Raw genomic sequence first — 23,809 nt, forward strand, 5'->3', positions numbered from 1 at the left:
AAGAGTTGTCATTAATTTCCAACACAATTATTAAAGGTTTTAAATGATTCATGTAAACTTTAAAAGTCAAGTCATGAAGCATCTACTCTTCACAATGTACCTTTCTTCCATGAACCAAGCCCCTTCTCCAGCTGGTAGTTTTCCTGATTCGTGGCCTGAATGTTCTATGTATTTTCAGCCCTTAAATAAATTCAGTATTAGATGATTATTTCATATGCATGGAACGGGTAAGGCAAATTACTTGATAAACAATTTCTATCTTATATATCTCAGCCTTAAAAAATAAACGAGACAAGTAACTTACCCTTCCTACTACACAATGCTTCTTTATTGTCAGTTTATCTCCTATCTGTCTATCTATCTATCTATCTATCATCATTAGGGAAGCCTTTGTATAAAGCAAGAGTGTACTCCAGATACATGATTGATTTACCAAGTAATAATTGAGGGCTTGCCATGTGCCAGATACTCTTTTAAATGCTTTTACATGTTTTAACTTAAACTTTCTAAAACATCTCTTTAAAAAGTATTTTATCACTAATGAAAATGTTTTACCTCACACTCTTTATAAAGGCTAGACTTTACTTCTTGCAATACCAACCTGGTCAAGGCTGTGATCTGAGGAGACTATATACCTGATTCAACCATGATACCATTGTACAAAATTTTTGAAGCACCTCTTGGAATTACTAAAAGCTTGTGCCACATCTCTATGTACATTCTCAGTAATGGAAATTTTTAGCCTTGGAGAGAATTAGATTTTGGAAAGAATAAATTATATCTAGGGAAAGGGATGGTATTTGAGATCAAGCTGGATAATAACACTAAAAAATAATGTGTTTGATTTTTCTCAGGTAGTTTACCAAATCTTCTAAGGGCAATTTTAAGGATTCAAAAATATTTTAATTGCAGCACTGGTAAAATAAATACTTGCTTCCCAAGTTATTATGTACATATTCATACAATTATTCATGTTACCTTTTATACAAATGGTTTGCTTTATTTTAAGCATTTTGCAACCAAAGCAAATGAAAATTTATTCAGAATAAAATATCAACATATATTCCTTTAAATTATGGATTTTTAAAGCTGAAAGGGATTTGCATGATTTTATAGTACTAAAGTACACATTTCACAGATGAAACTAATTCCCCAAAAGGCATGGTGATTGCCAACATGACTTAGCAAATTAGTGGCAGAGCCAAGAATAGAGCCCAAGTCTCTTGTCTTCCACCTGGTATTTTTTCTACTACCACACCACCCTTGATGTGTGGATTAAGAACTGTTCCAAAGATGACAAATGATTTCACCCTTTCAAAACAATTTAAAAATTACCTTCTAATCCAGTGCTTGAAACTTTTTACTGATCACCTAAGAAAAAGATCTAATACTAGGTGGGACTGAATATATCCCAATCTGCAGATAAATTCTTTAACTGGTAAATTATCAATTTAAATTTCTTTGAACTATGCTTAGAGTTGTAACATCCAATGTTATAGAAACAATTAAGCTGTATTCAATATAAATGTCATCAAAATGAAAGTAAACATATGCATATATAATAAATCATTGTTCCAAATGAATATAAAAGATACCTGACTGCTGAGAATTTTGACTTGAAAATAATAAACCGCATCAACAACTTGAACAGCTCATAAAATTTCGATTCAAATCACTCCAAGAAGGCTAAATGTCTATTGAGTAACAGATGTTTCTTGGAAAAGACTGGTGAATGTATTTTTGGAATGATGTCAGAGAAGAGCTACTTTTATAACCATTTTTGATCAGAAGTGCAGCTTCATTCACAAAAACCAAGAGTCAAAATTTACAGAAAAGCTTACTGGGCTATAAGGTAACATTTTTCAGCTACAGTTACATGTTTAGCTTTACTTATTAAATTTATATTTGAAGTTTTCTATCTTAGTTGCATAACTAAAGCCTTTATGCTAGAACATGTCACTTTTTTCCGCAATGGTGATGAAGCTAAATAATTAGAATTGAAAATTTGGAGTCCTTCATTTGGCATAATTTTACATAAATTTGTTTAAAACATGCTTGGTTTTGATTTAACAAACAAAAATGTAAAACAATTTCAATTAAAAATACATGTAGTTTTCTTCCTTAATTCTTAATTACTTGTAAGTAGGCAGTTTAATACAGGAATATACTTTTCAAGAAAACTGATTTCTAAAAAAAAAAAACCTCAGACTGATCTGAGGTAAAATCTACAGTGAAACATGACTGAGGGGTAACTGGATTAGATTGCTATTAATTTTTATACATCAGTATGAAAAAAAATGGATGAAGAGGACTACAAAATACAAATATTTATGTGAAATTTAAAGTGCCTTAGGAAACTACATATCTTCCAGATTGATTAATTTAATATTGCATTTAGCTAAGGAAGACTTGGAGGAAAATATTTTTTATGAATCAATTTATCAAAACTTGAGAATAGTAAAACTTATATTTCTGAACATAATATAGACTTTGGATTAAAGTGAATTATATATCTCAAATTAAAAAAAAAAGCTATGTCACTTATCCAATGTACAAATTATCATTTACAATAGAGTTTAATATAAGCATGACGACATGTTTTTATACCTTGACAGTTAAGTATTACTACCTAACACCAGGGAACACATCTTTATTTTTGGGAGGAGACTGTTTAAAGTTCTTTATATCCGTTTCATGAGTTTTTTCCCAGTTCCAATTCATTTATATGAGTCATTTTTACATTACTACCAATGTCATCAACTTTACTTTCTTTAATATGTGTGAGTCTATTCAACTTTGTGCCTGTGCAATCCTCAGCTTTCATTTCTCTGACTGAATCCATTCCTTTCATAGTTTTAATTTCAAAAAGATCTTCAGCTAAAATGCAATTTGAATTATTAGCCAATCTGTTGTCTCTTATCAGTTCCAACTACTTCATTCTTTTCTTCATTTGTATCTATGGGATCATAAAGTTCGGGTGTAAAATAGATAGATTCATCCTCTGCTTCTGTATTTGAAGTAGAAAGTTCAGCTTCTTCACTTACTAGAGATAACAGAATGTCTGGATCTTCTGAATTCAGGAGAGTAGCATTAATCTTTATTGATGGAACAATGGTTTCCGATTGAGGGCATGGTCCAACTGATGTGTTTACTGTCAGAGAGGAGGACTCATATTTATCAGTGAGTGGCAAAACTGCTTCACGTCCCTTTTCTGTTTTGAAAGTGGAAGAATTAGAGGCACAGTCCTCTGATGACCTAAACTTAGGTGTTCCAGTCAGAATTTTACCAGTAAGATACTGTTCCAGAAAATTACTGCCAGACCAGCTAACTCTGTTTGTTTGTTTGTTGAAGGTTGGGCTTGTGGATCTGGAAATCACAATTTTTTCTGCTCCTACTGCCTGGGCAGACTCTTCCAATAATAATGGATCATCTACAAATACAAAGATATGAGTGTTAACTTTCTGTTCCTAATGTAATATTTGTTATATTAAAACAATTTTTGTTAGAAATACTGAAATAACTGTATAGGATACATAATTGAGAGCCCATAACAGGTAGTAGCAGGACTTCCATCTTAGAATGGAAGCATTCTAAGCAAGCCATCTTCAAGCACAACATGTTAACTCTGAAAGGAATCTTAGGTCTCCAGTTGTTCCCAGCCCAAGTTATAATGCTGTCTGGTAAACTATCAAATTCCACACCAGGGACCTCAGAAGTGAACAAGAAAAGAAATGGTAAAAAGGAAGAGGAAGAAGGATGAGTAAAGGAGGGAACAGGCTGTAAAAATGCCTTAAAAATCCACTCACCAGTGATTGAGAAAAACTGACCTAGACTAATTCCCTTAAGGAAACTGACAGCCACCAAGACTAAGTTATTTGCTTAAAGTTATAGAATTGGTTGGTAATCAGACCTGGACTAGAACCTAGCTTTCCTGATTATCAGTATAATGGCCTAGAATTCACTATGACATTTAGCTAGGATAGAAGCATATACTATAAAATATTTAAAAAGTAATATATTAAACTACTATTATATATTAATTAAAACAATTAAAATGATATCCAATGATACAGAACAGTTTGACAAACTTTTTCTATAATAGGCCAGACAGTAAATATTTTAGGCTTTGTGGATCACATTGTATCTGTTGCAACTACTCAATTATGCTGTTCTAGTGGAATACATACAACTACTCAACTCTATTGTTGTGTACAATATATAAATGATTGGGTGTGACTGTATTCCATTAAATTTTACTTACAAAAACAGCAGGCCGAATTTGGTCCGCAGGCCATAGTTTGCTAATCCCTGATGTATTATATTCTAATATATTTTAAACTATATTTTAATTTTCTAAATTATATTTTAATCCAGTATATTCTGATATTTTAAAATATTATTTTTTTATCATTTAGAATACATGACTCTCACTTCTCTAAAATAAGAAATTCATGTTAAGACAATTATCTATAAATTAGGTCAATTTTTAATATCACCTTTAGAAAAACATTACCATTTGCATAGTGCTTTACAATGTTGTGACATTTATCATCTTATTAGATCTTTACAACCCAACCTGGAGGGATAGGTAGGCAGATATCCCTTCTATTAAGACTCAAAAAGTTAACTGACTTGCTCGGGAGTGGGGGTCACAAAGTTAGTTAGTGGCAAAGCTTCTAAGTGGAAAACCAGAAAATATGTGTAGATCTCCTCAAAAATTTGTTCCCATTCTGATACAAATTATTTTATGATAACACCTTATAATAACCAACATATTTAAGGACATTAATCTGTAGCATAACAAATATCATTTCACTAAACACAATGAAAGACTTCTCTACCAAATGTAAATGGTTAGAACTTTTCATATTTTTCTCCTTTCTGGAGATGATGTCTCTTGGTAAAGATGGACTTTTATCTATCATTTTAGGACACTGTAGCTCTTAGACACATTTTTACTTTACCTTCCCTAGGATATTCTGGTGATAGATGGCTTGCTGCTTCTAATAAATAAGTTGAGGTATTATCCTTCAAACAAGCCACTGTAAGCGGAGACTCATTGTCCTGTACAGATTTTCTCTCTTCTTTGTATACATCAATGACCTTTCGGTGCCTTTTGGAAAATTCAGCCAAGGACTCCAGCGCACTCTCAAAGGTTGAATGGTGCTGAATCAGCTGCCGAACCCACTTAGAAAGTCCTAAGGCAAAAAGTCAACCCAGCAAAGAAACTTTGGTTATTCAGTGAAGATATTATGTATTAAGAAAAAAAAATTAGATAACTTCTCTGGTGAGGTAATCTACTTTGAATTTAGAGGATACAGGGTGGTTCTCTACATTTTTCCTGCCTTTTTACCTTCGTGTGTACAATAGGCTCTTGTATCAGTAGCATTTCTCTTTACATGCAGTGATTGCCAACTGGATGGAGGGAAGAGGCAGTGGGAGTAGAATGGAGATGGGAAAATATTATTTGTCAATTAAGAATAACTGGGGAATAAGGCAAATTTAATTTTATCATAATTCCCCACAAAAAATTACCTACCTTTTAATTGCAGAGAAAATACAAGTTCTAAACACAATCTTTTATTCCGACTTTTAAATTTGACTCCTTTAGCAAAAATAAATTCAAGATCACAGTCTCATAGTTTTTTTGTTTGTTTGTTTGTTTCCCTTCTCCTTCCAATTCCAAATATATCAAACTATTCTGGGAGTAAAAGGAATAACACTGTTTTATGGGCAAATCATGTCCTATCTGAATATTTATTACATAATTATTTTTTAATATATAAATAATCAAGTTGTAAGGGACAAGGTTTGACCCTGTGACATGTGAAAACTGCATAAAAATAAACCATATTAACAGTATAAGGTGTTTTGGAGTATGACTCACTTCAGAATGAAATTCAGATATTTGGACTTTAGAAAATAAATATTCTCTGCTGATGTTACTAAAACATCATCTTTTGGAGTAATTTAAAAAGTCACTATGGTATTTTAAGTTGAGAGGAAGGTAAGACAGGGCTTCAAGCAACTTGAACTATTATTCTTTCATTTCAAATACATTCCTTTAGTTTTTTTGTTTAATGGAGCTTTTCTATCAACTATTCTTTTGCATGTTGAATTTAAACAAAAATTAGTCATCAAATGGAATTTGTATGTTGTTGTGCTGTATTGCCTAGATAAGATTTCAAAGTTTATGAGTCTCAGAAAAAATAAAAACCTTACAGAAAATAATGGAAAATACTTAATTCAAAAAAATCTCTCAACAAATCTGAACTACAAGGTAAAAATTTCAGTTCTAGATTTTAAAATAAGAAAAAAAAACTTAAACAGCATTTCTTTAAAGTTCTTTATTCTTGTTTGCTTGGGGAAAATAATTATACCAAATAAGAATATGAAAATTTCCCAAATTGAAAAATTTTAGCGTTATAGTTATTGCTTTCATTTCGAACTTTTTGTGATCAAAGAAAGCCTTTTCAGTGTAAAATGTCAGTTTGCTTTTGAAAACTTGAAAGAATCTGAGCTCCACCTGCTGACTAAACATAAGCACTTAACATTTGTTTTTGGTTATATCTTGGCCTTGGCTTGCTTTACAGGGAAAGAGAAGAAAAGACTAATAAAACAGCGTTTCCTGCTTCAATCCAGGTGGATATGTTTTAATATTGAACCAAATATAATAATTAGGCTCTGAAATATAAAAAGTAGAGTCCATACCCATAGACAGCTAATCTGAAACAAATTAAAAAATTAGCATCTTTTCATTATAGTATGGTATGAACTTTTTAGCTCTAAAGATAACAAAAACGCAAGTACTTCCAACAGTTCTTTAATAACAGATGGATTCCTGGTATTAATTCGGATGAAAACTATAGGCACACAGTATTTGTTCATTTGAGTGGAGAAAAATGACCATGTACTTGATCTTGCAGCATGCAGTGGTGCTTTTTTTTCTTTTTAGAAAATACTAGCTCTAATATAAACTCTGTAACAACTGAAGCATTTCTAAACAAACAAACACACACACATACAACAATAAAACTCAAATAATCCAGAATGAAAGAATAAAAAGAATCCTAAGCACCAAAGGATTGCTTGTGTGCTTAAATGTAAAAACTTAATATTTCTTGGAAAACTCATTTCTGTGGAACAGCTTTTTCCCTGACAATGGTAAATAAATTATTGCTATGTTACTGAATCAAATCCCACATTCTGGTGAAATTGAAGGATCTTGATTGATTAATACTACATCAGTAACCAGATTCTCCTCTATAAAGATTTTTTTGTAAACACAGAAGCATTAAAAGGCTAGATTTCCAGTCAATGTGAATTTTTCCATGTTCGATCTAGTAATTCAAATTCTCTATCCAATTCTTTGCTTTAAAAATAGAAGTCATTAAATACCAAAGATTGTTACTAATTCGTACTCTAAGCCCAGCAGAGAATCTTACCAGATATGTATCGACTTGGGTTACTCCTGAAGCGATCATCCACTAGAATAAGAGCTCCCCAATCATTTTTGTGTCGAATACACCTATAAAAAATAGGGAGAAAATGAAATAAATGTAACAGTGAAAATAAAGCCACATTTCTAGTGGGACAGACAGAAGGTTGAGAAAATCAATGATGTGTCTGTCAGGTATCAAAATCAATGACATGTCCTTTAATCAAAGTCATTATTATGAGTAAAGTTTTTAGAAACTACTCAGTACAATGTACCAAAGTAGATGTATTAAAAACTCTCCTACTTTTGCCAACTACTGATAACATACCCAAAAATGTTACATGCATTCTATTTTGAAAGACAAAAAAATTATAGAAAATATTTCCCAAAACATTCTTTACACACACAATATTTTTTACCTTAAGTATTATATTAGCTGTAGATTTTATGTACATAACTTTTATTCGGGTTTAACAAGTTTTTATCATAAATGAATAAGTTTGTAAAAAAATTTTTGCACCAATTGATATAATCATGTAGTTGTTCTTTTTAGACTGTTAACATGGTGGATTATACTGGCAAAATTTCAAATACTGAGCTTGCCTTTCTTTCATCCCTAGAATAACCATTATGGTCATGTGCATTATTCTTTTCATAGATTGTTGGGTTCAATTTGCTAATTTTTAAAATTTTAAACATTATTAAAAATTTTAAAATTTAGTGGTTTTTCAGTTTGCAGGGCAGAAATTGAGACACAGATGTAGAGAATAAACATATGGACACCAAGGGGGGAAAGCAGTGGGGGGTGGTGGTGGTGGGGGTGGTGGTGTGATGAATTGGGCGATTGGGATTGACATGTATACACTGATGTGTATAAAATTGATGGCTAACAAGGACCTGCTGCATAAAAAAAAAATTAAAAATAAAATTCAGTGGTTACATTTACAAGGTTCTGCAACCTATACCACTGTCTATTACAGAACATTTTTACCTCACCAAAAAGAAACCCCATGCCCATTAGTCACTCCCAATTACCCAGATCATTCCCCCTAACCCCTTGCAACCATAATCTACTTTCTGTCTCTATAGATATACCTATTTTGGACACTTCATATAACTAGAATCATATATGTCATTTTGTGTCTGGCTTCTTTCACTTAGCATGATGTTTTCAAGGTTACTTGTATCATGCATCAGTACTTTGTTCCTTCTTATGGCTGAATAATATTCCATTATATGGATATACCATAATTTATCCATTCATAAGTTAATGGGCATTTGGGTTGTTTCCACCTTTTGACTATTATGAATAATGCTACTATAAACATTTGTGTACAAGTTTTTATATGGATACATTTAAAAAATTCTTTTGGGTATATACTTAGGAATAGAATTGCTAGGTTGTATAACTCTACGTTTAACTTTTAGAGGAACTGCTACATTTTTTTTTTTCCAAAGCAGTCACATAATTTTACATTTCCATTAGCTATGTATGAGATTTCCAATTTCTCCATAGCTTCACCAACACTTGTTACTGTCCATCTTTTTCAATAGATGTACCAGGAGGTATGAAGTGGTATTTCACTCTGGTTTTGATGTGCATTTCCCTAATGACTAATGATGTTCTGCATCTTTTCATGTGCACAATGGTCACGTGTGTATCCTTTTTTGGAGAAATGTCTATTTAAGTTATTGGTCCAAATTAAAATTGCATTATTTATATTTTTATTGTTGAACTGTAAGAGTTCTTTATATATTCTGGATATAAGACCCTTATCAGATACATGATTTGCAAATATTTTAGAAACCGTTGCCTAATCCAAGGTCAAGAAAATTTATACCTTGTTAGTCTTTGATCCATTTTGAGTTAACTTTTGTATATGGTGTGAGGTAGGGGTCTAACTTCATTCCTTTCCAGGTGGATATCCAATTATCCAAGAATTATCTGTGAAAAAGACTATTCTTTCCTCATTAAATTGTCTTGACACTTTTGTCAAAAATCCATTCACTGTAAATGCATGGGTTTGTTTCTGGACCCTCAATTTTACCCCTTGTTCTACATGTCTGTATTACATCAATACAATACAGTCTTGATTACTGTAGTTTTGCAGTAAGTTTGAAATTGAGAATTGTCAGTTCTCCAGTTTTGTTCTTCTTTTTCAAATTTTTTGGGGCTATTCTGGGTCTCTTTCAATTTCCATATGAATTTTAGGATCAGCTTCTCAATTTCTGCACCCAATCCAGTTGGAATTCTGGTTGGGATTATATTAAATCTGTAGATCAATTTGGGGGAGAATGTTATCTTAATAATAATGTTTTCCAATCTGTCATCATGGAATTCTCCCATTTATTTAGAAATTTCTTTCAACAATATTTTGAAGCTTTCAGGGTACTTTCATTAAAGTTATTTCTAAGTATCTTGCTCTTTTTGATGCTACTGTAAATGGAATTAACTTGATTTCATTTTTGGATTGTTCATTGCTGGTGTATAAAAATGTAACTGATATTTGTATAGTGAATATGCATCCTATAACTTTGCTGAACTTGTTTTAGTTCTAAATAGTTATTTTTTATGGATTCCTTAGTATTTCTATGTAGAATATCACGTCATTTGCAAATTTAAAGATAATTTTACTTCTTTTCCAGTCTGGATACCTTTTATTTCTTTTTCTTGCCTAATTGCCCTAGCTAGAACCTCCAACACAAAAATGAATACAAGTGGTGAGAGTGGCCATCCTTATTTTATTCTCACACTTAAGAGAAAAATGATAACTTTCACCATTCAGTATGATGTTAACTATTGTATGCATAGATGCCCTTTAAGGTTTAGGAAGTACCTGCTATTCCTACTTTGTTGAGTGTTATATTGTCAATTGCTTTTTCTCATCTTGAGATGATCTTGTGGTTTTTGTACTTTAATATGGTGTTACACTGATTTTAGCTGAACCAATAAACTGGCAGGGTGTTGAACCACCTTGTAGTCCTGAGATAAATTCCACTTGGTCACTGTGTACAATCCTTTTAGTAAGTTGCTGGATTCAGTGTTCTACTTTTCTGTTGAGGATTTTTGCATCTATAACCATAAGAGATACTGCTCTGTAGCTTTCTTGTGATGTCTTTGATTACTTTTGGTATCAGGCAACACTGGCCTCATGGAATAAACTGGTACATGTTTCCTGTTCTATTTTTCCTAAGCGTTTGTAAAGGATTCTCTTTAAATGTTTGCTAGAATTCATCAGTGGAGTCATTCTTTCCTGGGCTTTTCTTTGTGTGAAATTTTCATATTACTAATTCTTCCACCTCTTCACTTGTTATAGATCTATTCAGACATTCTACTGCTTGAGTGTCAGTTTCCATAGCTGTGTCTTTCTATGAATTTGTCCATCTTTTTTTTAAAAAAATAAATTTATTTATTATCTTTTTATTTTTGGCCATGTTGGGTCTTCATTGCTGCACATGGGCTTTCTCTAATTGCTGCGAGCAGGGGCTGGTGGCTTCTCTTGTTGCTGAGCATGGGCTCTCGGCACACAGGCTTCATTAGTTGTGGCATGTGGGCTCAGTAGTTGTGAACTGCGGGCTCTAGAGCACAGGCTCAGTAGTTGTGGCACACAGGCTTAGCTGCTCCACAGCATGTGGGATCTTCCCAGGCCAGGGCTTTAACGTGTGTCCCCTGCATTGGCAGGAGGATTCTTAACAACTGTGCCACCAGGGAAGTCCTGAATTTGTCCAACTTATCTAAATTATCTATTTTGTTGTCATACAATTGTTCAAGTATTCTCTTATAATGCTTTATATTTCTGTAAGTTTGGCAGTAACAACCCCTCTTTCATTCCTAATTTTAGTAATTTGAGTCCTTTCTGCATTTTTTCTTGGTCAGTCTAGTTAAATGTCAATTTTCTTGATCTTTTCAAAGAGCCAACTTTTGTTACCCTGACTTTTTCTACTTTATTTTCTATTTCCTTTATTTCCATTCTAATCTCTACTATTCCTTTGATCTGCTTGCCTTGGGTTTGATTTGCCCTTCTTTCCTTAATTCCTTAAGGTAGAAGGTTAGAGTACTGATTTCAGATATTCTTTTTTTTTTTAATATAGGCATTTATAAAAATAAATTTCTCTCTGAGCACTGCTTTCACTCTACCCTCAAAATTTTGGTACACTGTGTTATCATATTCATTTATCACAAGGTATTTTCTAATCTCCCTTTTGATTTCTTCTTTGATCCACTGGTTAGGAGTATGTTCTTTAATTTCCACGTATTTATAAGTTTTTAAATTTTCTGTCTGTTACTGATTTATACTATCATTCCACTGTGATCAGAAAAGATACTTTCTATGATTTTAACCATTTAAAATGTATTGAAATTTATTCTGTAGCCTAACATATGGTCTATCCTGAAGTATGTGTCATGTACACTTAAGAAGAATGTGCATTCTGTTATTGTAGGGTAGAGTGTAATAAATATGTTAGGTTTGTAATTGTTGGTTTATAGTGCTGTTCAAGACTTTCCTTTTCTGTTGTTTTTCTTTCTAACTGTTCTATCCATTATTGAAAGTGGGGTATTAAAGTCTCCAACTATAACTGTTGAATTAATGGAGTGAAAATTTTATTAGAAAATCTCTAGTAACAAAAAGGTTATTTTGTCTGGTATTAGTAGAACCAAATCAGTTGTCTTTTGTTTACTGCTTGCATGTCTTTTTCTGTTTACACTTGATCTAGTTGTGTTTTTTAACCAAAGAATTTATCTTTCAGGCAGCATAAAGTTGGATCATGTTCTTTTTAAAAAAATTCATTTTGCCAATCTTTTTCTTTTGATTGGAGTGCTTAGTCCATTTACACTTAATGTAATTACTGATAAGGTAGAATTTACTTAGCTATTTTGCAAATATCCACTTTACTATTTGTTTTCTGTCTTTTTTGTTATTGTTCTTCCACTATTCCTTCATTACTGCCTTCTTCTGTGTGCAACAGATATTTGAGTTATTTTATTAATGGTTGCTTTGAGGATTATAATAAACACCTTAATTTATAAAAATCTATTTTGGATTGATAGCAACTTAATTTCAGTAGTATACAAAAACACTGCTCCTGTATAACTCTGTTTCTTCCCCCCAGCCCTTGTGCTATTACTTTAATATAAATTATAACTTTAAACATTGTACACCTGTGCAGAAAAGAGTTAATACAGCAGGCCAAGTTGCTTATCCCTAGAAAGGCCTGAATATAAGGTAGCCCTTGGTTGGTGTTTAGATTTCAGGGAGGGTTCCAATCACTAACTAAAAGAAAATCTCACTGTGTCTACAATGTCTGTGGAAAAATATGGTTAATGCTGAACACCTGCTTTGCTTCTGAGAGTCTAGACTTTGGGGAAATGTTAGGCAGAGTCTGCCTATACGACCAGCCCAAATACAAAAACCGGGTGCTGAGTCTCTAACAAGCTCTCCCGATTGGCTATTATTTCACACGTTACCACAATTCGTTGCTGGGAAACTAAGTGTGCCCTGTGTGACTCCATTGAGAGAGGACCCTCGGAAGATTGTACCTGGCTTCCCCTGGAGTTTGCCCATGTGCCTATTCCCTTTGCTGTTTTTGCTTTGTATCCTTTCACTGTAATAAATCCTAGGTGTGCATACAGCTATATGCTGAGTCTATCACTGCTCCTGGTGAATAACTGAACCTAAACATCGTCTTTGGGACTGCCAATACAATGCCTATTACCACAGACTTAAGTTTATTGCTTTATGCAGTTGTTTTCAAAAATCAAACAGGAGAAAAAGTTATTAAAATATAGTTATATTGGGCTTGCCTGGTGGCACAGTGGTTGAGAGTCCGCCTGCCGATGCAGGGGACATGGGTTCGTGCCCTGGTCCGGGAAGATCCCACATGCCGCGGAGCAGCTGGGCCTGTGAGCCATGGCCACTGAGCCTGTGCTCCGCAACGGGACAGGCCACAACAGTAAGAGGCCCACATACCGCAAAAAAAACAAAAACAAAAACAAGTTATATTGTTTTTTATATCTACCTATGAAATTACCTTTACAGATGCTCTTTATTTCTTCATGTGGATATAGTTACTGGTTAGTGTCCTTTCATTTCAGCCAGAAAAAGACTCCCTTTAGTATTTCTTGTACAATAAGTTTTCTAGAGATTAATTCTCTGTTTTTGTTTATTTGGAAATGTTCTACTTTCTCCTTAATTTTTGAAGGATAGTTTTGTTAGATATAGATTCAACTGACAGTCTTTTTCTTTTGGCGTTTTAAACATGTCATTTCACTGCTTTCTTCTCTCCATGGCTTCCAGTGAGAAATCTGCTTAAATTATTGAGGATACCTTGTATAATGAGTTGTTTTTCTCTTGCTGCTTTCTAGATTCTCTCTTTGTCTTTTGACAGCTTGATCATGACATTTCTATGTATGGATCTCTTTGAGTTCAAACTATTGGAGTTTTCTGATTTTCTTAGATGTGTCATCAAATTAGATGTGTCACCAAATTAGGGAAGTTTCCAGCCATTACTTTTTCAAAAAAATCTTTGTTTCTTTCTCTCTCTTCTCTCCCTCTAAGACTCTCTTTATGTGTATGTTGGTATGCTTGATGGGGTTGTACAGGTTCCTGAGGCTATCTTAATTATTCTTCATTCTTTTTCTTTCTGTTCCTCAGACTGGAAACCAATTCTTTCTTCTTCCTGCTCAAAACTGCTGTTGAGCCCCTCTACTAAATTTTTCATTTCACTTATTGTAGGTTTCAACTACAGAATTTCCATTAGGTTTTTTTTTTTTTTTTAAAAATTCTATCTAACTATTGATATTCTCCATCTGGTGAAACATCATTCTCATAGTTTCCTATAGCTCTTTAGACATAATTTCCTTGGTTCCTTGATCACATTTAAAATAGCTTTATATACTAACTACAACATCTGGACTCCCTTAGGGATAATTCTTATTGACTGCTTTCTCCCCTGTGTATGGGGAATATATTCTTCTTTGCACATGCCATAATTTTTGTTGAAAAGAGTACATTTTAAATAATGTAATCTGGCAACTGTAGAAATCAGATTCTTTCTCCCTCCCCAAGGATTTTTGTTGTTGATGCTGCTGTTGTTGTTGCTGTGACTTTTCTGAAATCATTTTGTAAAGTCTGTATTCTGTCATGTGTGACCATTGCTAGGTCAGCTTAGTGGTCAGCTAATGATTAGACAGAGATTTCCTTAAACATCTGGAATCCACAGTCTCCCATTCTTTGCCAAGAGGCTTTGCATGTGTTTTTGGATACATTTTTGAGCCTTGATCAGGCAGGCAAAAACTCTACCTTAGTCTTTACTTCCTGCTTCAGCAGAGCCTCAAGGTCACACAGAGGTGACAGCTTAGGACCTTCTCAGGTCTTATGAGCATGTGCACATCCCTGGTCATGTGCACAGTCCTAAACATTCCTACTAGAGTCTCAGGAATATGTTGGAACTTTTAAAGCCCCCATGGAAATCTCATTTCCCAGCTTTTCTCTTTAAGCTTTTCAGTTAGTTTGTTATTTGTCCCAATTTTCATTCATTGTCTCAGGAAGCTGTGAAGTTAAACAACTGCTTAAGTGAGCTCTGAGACAGGTAAAAATTTCCCCATATTATCCTTTGAATGTCTGCAGGATATGTAGTAATATCACCTCCTTTATTCCAGATATTGGCAATTTGCGGCTTTTTTTTTTTTGTCAGTTTACCTATAAGTCAGTAGATTTTATTGATTGCTTTAAAAATGGATTTTATTGATTTTTTAGTTTCACTGACTTATATTCTTTTCTTTTTTCTGTTTGCTTTACATTTATTTTGCTCTTCTTTTCTAGCTTCTTAAGGTAGAAGTTTAGATAACTGATTAGAGATCTTTGTTTCTGAAAATAAACATTTAATGATATAAATTTCCCAGTGAGCTCTGCTATACCTGTGGTCCACAAATTTTGATATGATGATTTTCATTTCTGGTGAGTTCACAATATTTTCTAATTATCCTAAGACATCCTGTTTTTCCTATGGATTTTTAAAGATGTTATTAATTTCCAAGTACTTGAACATTTTTACGTTATTTTTGTTATTGACTTCTAGTTTGTTTATTTGCAGCATGATCAAAGAACACACTATGATTTCAAATCCTTAAAAAAAATTTTAAGTTTATCACCCAGGATATTGTCTAAATTGGTACATATTCCTTGTGTTTATTCTGCTATTGTTGGGTGGAGTGCTCTATAATGTCAATTCAATCTAGCTGGCTAATAATATTGTTTAAGTCTTCCATCTCTTTATTGGTTTTCTGTTTACTACTTCTATCTATTACTGAGAGAGGAATTTTAAAGTCTCCAACCATGCTTGTGGATTTGTCTATTTCTCTATTCAGATGTCAGCTTTTGTGTCATGTATTTTGAAGCTCTATTTTTAGGTGCATACACATTTAGGATTGTTATGTCTTTCTGATAAATTGACCCTTTCATCATTATGTAAATTTTCTTCTAACACCCCAATAATATTCTTTCCTCTTAATTCTACTTTGTCCTGATATTAATATAGTTATTCCAACCAGTTCATTGGTATTTTGAATTCTGGTCTTCTTCCGCAATCTGTCTACTATTATTCACTTTTCACGGTACTCAAATAGCTGCTCCATGCATTCTGTCTAGCTTTTAAAGACAGTACAGAATGTACTTACTCCATCTTATCTAGAATTGAAACCTCCAGACTCTTTATTTTTTTAATGTTTATTTATTTATTTTCTTATGAGTCATCCATTTTATACACATCAGTGTATACATGTCAATTCCAATCTCCCAATCCATCACACCACAACCCCCACCACCTGCCGCTTTGCCCCCTTGGTGTCCATATGTTTGTTCTCTACTTCTGTGTCTCAGTTTCTGCTCTGCAAACCAGTTCATCTGTACCATTTTCTGGGTTCCACATATATGCGTAAATATACGATATTTGTTTTTCTCTTTCTGACTTACTTCACTCTGTATGACAGTCTCTAGATGCATCCATGTATCTACAAATGACCCAATTTCCTTCCTTCTTATGACTGAATAATATTCCATTGTATATATGTACATCTTCTTTACACATTCGTCTGTCAATGGGCATTTAGGTTGCTTCCATAACCTGGCTATTGTAAATAGTGCTGCAATGAACATTGGGGTGCATGTGTCTTTTTGAATTATGGTTTTCTCAGGGTATATGCCCAGTAGTGGGATTGCTGGGTTATACGGTAATTCTATTTTTAGTTTTTTAAGGAACCTCCGTACTGTTCTCCATAGTGGCTGTATCAATTTACATTCCCACCAACAGTGCAAGAGGGTTCCCTTTTCTCCACACCCTCTCCAGCATTTGCTGTTTGTAGATCTTCTGATGATGCCCATTCTAACTGGTGTGAGGTGATACCTCATTGTAGTTTTGATTTGCATTTCTCTAATAATTAGTGATGTTGAGCAGCTTTTCATGTGCTTCTTGGCCATCTGTATGTCTTCTATGGAGAAATGTCTATTTAGGTCTTCTGCCCATTTTTGGATTGGTTGTTTGTTCTTTTAATATCGAGCTGCATGAGCTGTTTATATATTTTGGAGATTAATCCTTTGTCCGATGATACATTTGCAAATATTTCTCCCATTCTGAGGGTTGTCTTTTTGTCTTGTTTATGGTCTCCTTTGCTGTGCAAAAGCTTTTAAGTTTCATTAGGTCCCATTTGTTTATTTTTATTTCCATTACTCTGGAGGTGGATCAAAAAATATCTTGCTGTGATTTATGTCAAAGAGTGTTCTTCCGATGTTTTCCTCTAAGAGTTTTACAGTGCCCGGTCTTACACTTAGGTCTCTAGTCCAGTTTGAGTTTATTTTTGTGTATGGTGTTAGGGAGTGTTCTAATTTCATTCTTTTAAATGTAGCTGTCCAGTTTTCCCAGCACCAATTACTGAAGAGACTGTCTTTTCTCCATTGTATATCCTTGTCTCCTCTGTCATAGATTAGTTGACCACAGATGCGTGGGTTTATCTCTGGGCGTTCTATCCTGTTCCATTGATCTATATTTCGGTTCTTGTGCCAGTACCATACTGTCTTGATTACTGTAGGTTTGTAGTATAGTCTGAAGTCAGGGAGTCTGATTCCTCCAGCTCTGTTTTTTTCCCTCAAGACTGCTTTGGCTATTCGGGATCTTTTGTGTCTCCATACAAATTTTGAGATTTTTTATTCTAGTTCTGTAAAAAATGCCATTGGTAATTTGACAGGGATTTCACTGAATCTGCAGGTTGCTTTGGGTAGATTGCTTTTGTATAGTCATTTTCACAATATTGATACTTCCAGTCCAAGAACATGGTATATCTCTCTATCTGCTGGTATCATCTTTAATTTCTTTCATCAGTGTCTTATAGTTTTCTGCATACAGGTCTTTTGTCTCCCTAGGTAGGTTTATTCCTAGGTATTTTATTCTTTTTGTCGCAATGGTAAATGGGAGTGGTTCCTTAATTTCTCTTTCAGATTTTTCATCATTAGTGTATAGGAATGCAACAGATTTCTGTGCATAAATTTTGTATCCTGCAACTTTACCAAATTCATTGATTAGCTCTAGTAGTTTTCTGGTGGCATCTTTAGGATTCTCTATGTATAGTATTATGTCATCTGCTAACAGTGACAGTTTTACTTCTTCTTTTCCAATTTCTATTCCTTTTATTTCTTTTTCTTCTCTGATTGCCATGGCTAGGACTTCCAAAACTATGTTGAATAATAGTGGTGAGGGTGGACATCCTTGTCTTGTTCCTGATCTTACAGGAAATGCTTTCAGTTTTTCACCATTGAGAATGATGTTTGTTGTGGGTTTGTCATATATGGCCTTTATTATGTTGAGGTAGGTTCCCTCTATGCCCACTTTCTGGAGAGTTTTTATCATAAATGGGTGTTGAATTTTGTGAAAAGCTATTTCTGCATCTATTGAGATGATCATATGTTTTGATTCTTCAATTTGTTAATATGGTGTATCACATTGATTGATCTGCGTATACTGAAGAATCCTTGCATCTCTGGGATAAATCCCACTTGCTCATGGTGTATGATCCCTTTAATGTGTTGTTAGATACTGTTTGCTAGTATTTTGTTGAGGATTTTTGCATGTATATTTATCAGTTATATTGGTCTTTAATTTTCTTTTTTTGTAGTATGTTTCGTTTTGGTTATCAGGGTGATGGTGGCCTCACAGAATGAGTTGGGGAGTTTTCCTTCCTCTGCAATTTTTTTGAATGGAAGATTTTGAGAAGAATAGGTGTTAGCTCTTCTCTAAATGTTTGATAGAATTCACCTGTAAAGCCATCTGGTCCTGGACTTTTGTTTGTTGGAAGATTTTAAATCACAGTTTCAATTTCATTACTTGTGATTGGTCTGTTCATATTTTCTAATTCTTCCTGGTTCAGTCTTGGCAGGTTATACCTAAGAATCTGTCCATTTCTTCCAGGTTGTCCATTTTATTGGCATAGAGTTGCCTGTAGTAGTCTCTTAGGATGCTTTGTACTTCTGTGGTGTCTGTTGTAACTTCTCCTTTTTCATTTCTAATTTTATTGATTTCAGTCCTCTCCTTCTTTTTCTTGATGAGTCTAGCTAATGGTTTATCAATTTTATCTTCTCAAAGAACCAGCTTTTAGTTTTATTGGTCTTTGCTACTGTTTTCTTTGTTTCTAATTCATTTATTTCTGCTCTGATATTTATATTTTTCCTTCTGCTAACTTTGGGTTTAGTTTGTTCTTCTTTCTCTAGTTCCTTTAGGTGTAATGTTAGATTGTTTATTTGAGATTTTTCTTGTTTCTTGAGGTAGGCTTGTATAGCTATAAACTTTCCTCTTAGAACTGCTTTTGCTGCATCCCATAGGTTTTGGACCGTCGTGTTTTCATTGTCATTTGTCTTTAGGTATTTTTTGATTTCCTCTTTGATTTATTTAGTGATCTCTTGGTTATTTAGAAATGTATTGTTTAGTTTCCATGTGTTTGTGTTTTTTACATATTTTTCCTTCTAATTGATTTCTAATCTCATAGCATTGTGGTCAGAAATGATGCTTGATATGATTTCAATTTTCTTAAATTTACTGAGGCTTGATTTGTGACCCAAGATGTAATCTATCCTGGAGAACATTCCGTGTGCACTTGAGAAGAAAGGGTAATCTGCTGTTTTTGGATGGAATGTCCTATAAATATCAATTAAATATATCTGGTCTACTGTGTCATTTAAAGCTTGTGTTTCCTTATTAATTTTCATTTTGGATGATCTGTCCATTGGTGTAAGTGAGGTGTTAAAGTCCCCCACTATTATTGTGTTACTGCAGTTATGGGATTTCCTCTTTTAGAGCTGTTAGCAGTTGCCTTATGTATTGAGGTGCTCCTATGTTGGGTGCATATATATTTATAATTGTTATACCTTCTTCTTGAATTGATCCCTTGATCATTACGTAATGTCCTTCCTTGTCTCTTGTAACATTCTTTAAAGTCTATTTTATCTGATATGAGTATTGCTACTTCAGCTTTCTTTTGATTTCCATTTGTATGGAATATCTTTTTCCATCCCCTCACTTTCAGTCTGTATGTGTCCCTAGGTCTGAAGTGGGTCTCTTGTAGACAGCATATATATGGGTCTTGTTTTTGTACCCATTCAGTAAGCCTGTGTCTTTTGGTTGGAACATTTAATCTATTCACATTTAAGGTAATTATCGATATGTATGTTCCTATGACCATTTTCTTAATTGTTTTGCATTTGTTTTTGTAGGTCCTTTTCTTGTGTTTCCCACTTACAGAAGTTCCTCTAGCATTTGTTGTACAGCTGGTTTGGTGGTGATGAATTCTCTTAGCTTTTGCTTGTCTGTAAAGCTTTTGATTTCTCCATCAAATCTGAATGAGATCCTCGTTTGGTAGAGTAATCTTGGTTGTAGGCCCTTCCCTTTCATCACTTTAAGTATATCATGCCACTCCCTTCTGGCTTGTAGAGTTTCTGCTGAGAAATCAGCTGTTAACCTTATGAGAGTTCCCTTGTATGTTATTTGTCATTTTTCCCTTGCTGCTTTCAATAATTTTTCTATCTTTAATTTTTGCCAATTTGATTACTATGTGTCTCGGCGTGTTTCTACTTGGGTTTATCCTGTATGGGACTCTGTGTTTCCTGGACTTGGGTGGCTATTTCCTTTCCCACGTTAGGGAAGTTTTCGACTATAATCTCTTCAAATATTTTCTCGGGTCCTTGCTCTCTCTCTTCTCCTTCTGGGACCCCTATAACGTGAATGTTGTTGCATTTCATGTTGTCCCAGAGGTCTCTTAGGCTGTCTTCATTTCTTTTCATTCTTTTTTCTTTATTCTGTTACATGGCAGTGAATTCCACCATTCTGTCTTCCAGGTCACTTATCCGTTCTTCTGCCTTGGTTATTCTGCTATTGATTCCTTCTAGTGTAGTTTTCATTTCAGTTATTGTATTGCTCATCTCTGTTTGTTTGTTCTTTAATTCTTCTAGATCTTTGTTAAACATTTCTTGCATCTTCTTGATCTTTGCCTCCATTCTTTTTCCGAGGTCCTGGATTATTTTCACTATCATTATTCTGAATTCTTTTTCTGGAAGGTTGCCTTTCTCCACTTCATTTAGTTGTTTTTCTGGGGTTTTATCTTGTTCCTTCATCTGGACATAGCCCTCTGACTTTTCATCTTGTCTATCTTTCTGTGAATGTGGTTTTTGTTCCACAGGCTGCATGACTGCAGTTCTTCTTGCTTCTGCTGTCTGCCCTCTGGTGGATGAGGCTATCTAAGAGGCTTGTGGAAGCTTCCTGATGGGAGGGACTGGTGGTGGGTAGAGCTGGCTGTTGCTCTTGTGGGCAGAGCTCAGTAAAACTTTAATCCCCTTGTCTGCTGATGGGTGGGGCTGAGTTCCCTCCCTGTTGGGTGTTTGGCCTGAGGCGACCCAACACTGGAGCCTACCCAGGCTCTTTGGTGGGGGCCAATGGTGGACTCTGGGAAGGGCTCACACCAAGGAGTCCTTCCCAGAACTTCTGCTGCCAGTGTCCTTGTCCCTTGGTGAGCCACAGCTGTCCCCACCTCCACAGGAGATCCTCCAACACTGGCAGGTAGGTCTAGCTCAGTCTCCTATTGGGTCACTGCTTCTTCCCTTGGGTCCTGATGCGCACACTACTTTGTGTGTGCCCTCCAGGAGTGGAGTCTCTGTTTCCCCCAGTCCTGCCGAAGTCTTGCAATCAAATCCCACTAGCCTTCAAAGTCTGATTCTCTAGGAATTTCTCCTCCCGTTGCCAGGCCCCCAGGTTGGGAAGTCTGACGTGTGGCTCAGAACCTTCACTCCAGTGGGTGGACTTCTGTGGTATAAGTGTTCTCCAGTTTGTCAGTCACCCACCCAGCAGTTATGGGATTTGATTTTATTGTGATAGCGCCCCTCCTGTCTCACTGCAGCCTCTTTGTCTTTGCACGTGGGGTATCTTTTTTGGTGAGTTCCAGTGTCTTCCTGTCGATGACTGTTCAGCAGTTAGTTGTGATTCTGGTGTTCTCGAAAGAATGAGAGTATGTCCTTCTACTCTGCCATCTTGAACCAATCTCCAGACTCTTTAAAAAGTTAATTTTAGCTTGTAAATTTTAATTTTTAATCAAATACACAAGCATAGTTTAAAAGTCAAATAGTATTATAATTGTTTTAATAAAAACAGAATTTTCTTTTGCCTACCCACACCACATCTCCAATTCCCAATCTCTGAAACAAGTAATTGAAAATATTTTACATAGTTCTTGTGGTCATTTGCCTCCATATTTCTAAATAACATACTACTACTACTTCCTGGTTTTTAACCATTAGAAATCATTTACTGACTCTTCCTACAAAAGATGTTTATCTCACATCACTGATAACTTCACTACCTCTCCATTCTTCCAGCAGCATTATATCACAATTCTTTTGTAAATCAATATTCAGTGGATTACCATTTAAAGGTGAATTACATGATCCAGTATGATTACATGTCCTTTCCCATATAAGACGTTTTTGTCTGCCTTGGAGTTAATAACTCTCCCTCTTTCCTTTTTTGCTTAATTTTCTATGTTTCTATCATTAATTAATTCCCACTTTGTCACAGCTGCAAGAATTTTTCTCAATAAGGGCAAAACCTTCCATCCTCAAAAACCAATCTAGGGGCTTCCCTGGTGGCGCAGTGGTTGAGAGTCCGCCTGCCGATGCAGGAGACACGAGTTCGTGCCCCGGTCTGGGAAGATCCCACATGCCGCAGAGCGGCTGGGCCCGTGAGCCATGGCCGCTGAGCCTGCGTGTCCGGAGCCTGTGCTCCGCAACCGGAGAGGCCACAACAGTGAGAGGCTCACCTACAGCAAAAAAAAAAAAAAACAAAAAAAAAACCAATCTAGACTAACTACTATGGGACTGCCACACAGATTCATCCCAGAGCTTTCTTCCTTGGTTGTTTTGGGAATTTCACTTTTCTGGGTTGGAACTCCAGTTTCCTGCATCCTTGGTATTCCTCTTTCTGAATTTTCTCTTCTTTGTTGGAGAATATCTTTCAGTTGGATCCTGAGAAAGTGTGCATTTGAAGCAAATGTTTAGGTCCTTTAATATTGAATACTGAATGCTTTAGTCTGTCTTACAGTTTATTGATCATTTGCATTGCTAAGAACTTAGATTGCAAGTCAAAAATTTCCCTCAAATAATTGAAGATAATTTTCAACTGTCTTTCAACTTCTAGTGTTGCTTTTTAGAAGTCTGTTTCAATACTGATTCTGTATCTTTTGTATGAGAGTTCTCTTTTTCTCCCTGGAAGGTTTCAGGACCTTTTCTTTACCTTGGGTACTTTGAAACTGCATAGTGAGGAGCTTTGTAGCTTTTCCCCCTTTACTGGTGCTTGAGTGGATGCTTTCATCAGGAAAGTATGTCCTTCAATTCTGAGCATTTTTCTTGAATTATTCCTTTGACATGTTTCTTTCTTTATTTTCTCTAGTCTCTTCATATGGAGCTCCTATTTATCAGAAGTTGTTTCTTGCATACTGATCCTCTAATTTTCTAGTTATTCTTTCCCATTTTCTTTCTCTTTGATTTTTGGATGTGGGAAATTTCAATTTTCTCTCCTAAGCCCAATTCTGCATTTAAAATTTGTTGCTACCATATTAATGTCTAGGAGTTTTTTCTTATTTTCTGTTCTTGTTTTATGGAGGCAATATCTTACCTCCCCCTATGGGTATTACTGATAAAATTTTTTAAAGTTTTCTTTTATCCAACAGTTGGCAAACTATAGTCCACAGGGAAAATCTGGTCCATATCATGTTTTTGTATAGCCTGCAATCTAGGAATGGTATTTACATTTTAAAGGTTAAAGAAAAAACAAAGAAGAATGTGG

The 23,809-nt window shown here is 34.7% G+C and overlaps 1 protein-coding gene across 1 annotated transcript in view; it reads right to left on the reverse strand.

Moving 5' to 3' along the window:
- Positions 1–1,108: 1,108 nt before the first annotated feature.
- BRIP1 (BRCA1 interacting helicase 1) overlaps positions 1,109–23,809 on the reverse strand; it is a 196,288-nt gene continuing 173,587 nt past the window's right edge. Inside the window, 5 exon segments of the mRNA XM_033431634.2 lie at positions 1,109–2,703; positions 2,705–2,917; positions 2,919–3,430; positions 4,965–5,198; positions 7,446–7,528. Coding sequence (XP_033287525.1) covers positions 2,626–2,703; positions 2,705–2,917; positions 2,919–3,430; positions 4,965–5,198; positions 7,446–7,528 — 1,120 coding nt within the window. The 3' untranslated portion in view covers positions 1,109–2,625.

The sequence above is a fragment of the Orcinus orca genome, chromosome 19 (assembly GCF_937001465.1).
Source record: "Orcinus orca chromosome 19, mOrcOrc1.1, whole genome shotgun sequence".
Classification (NCBI taxonomy): Eukaryota; Metazoa; Chordata; class Mammalia; order Artiodactyla; family Delphinidae; genus Orcinus; species Orcinus orca.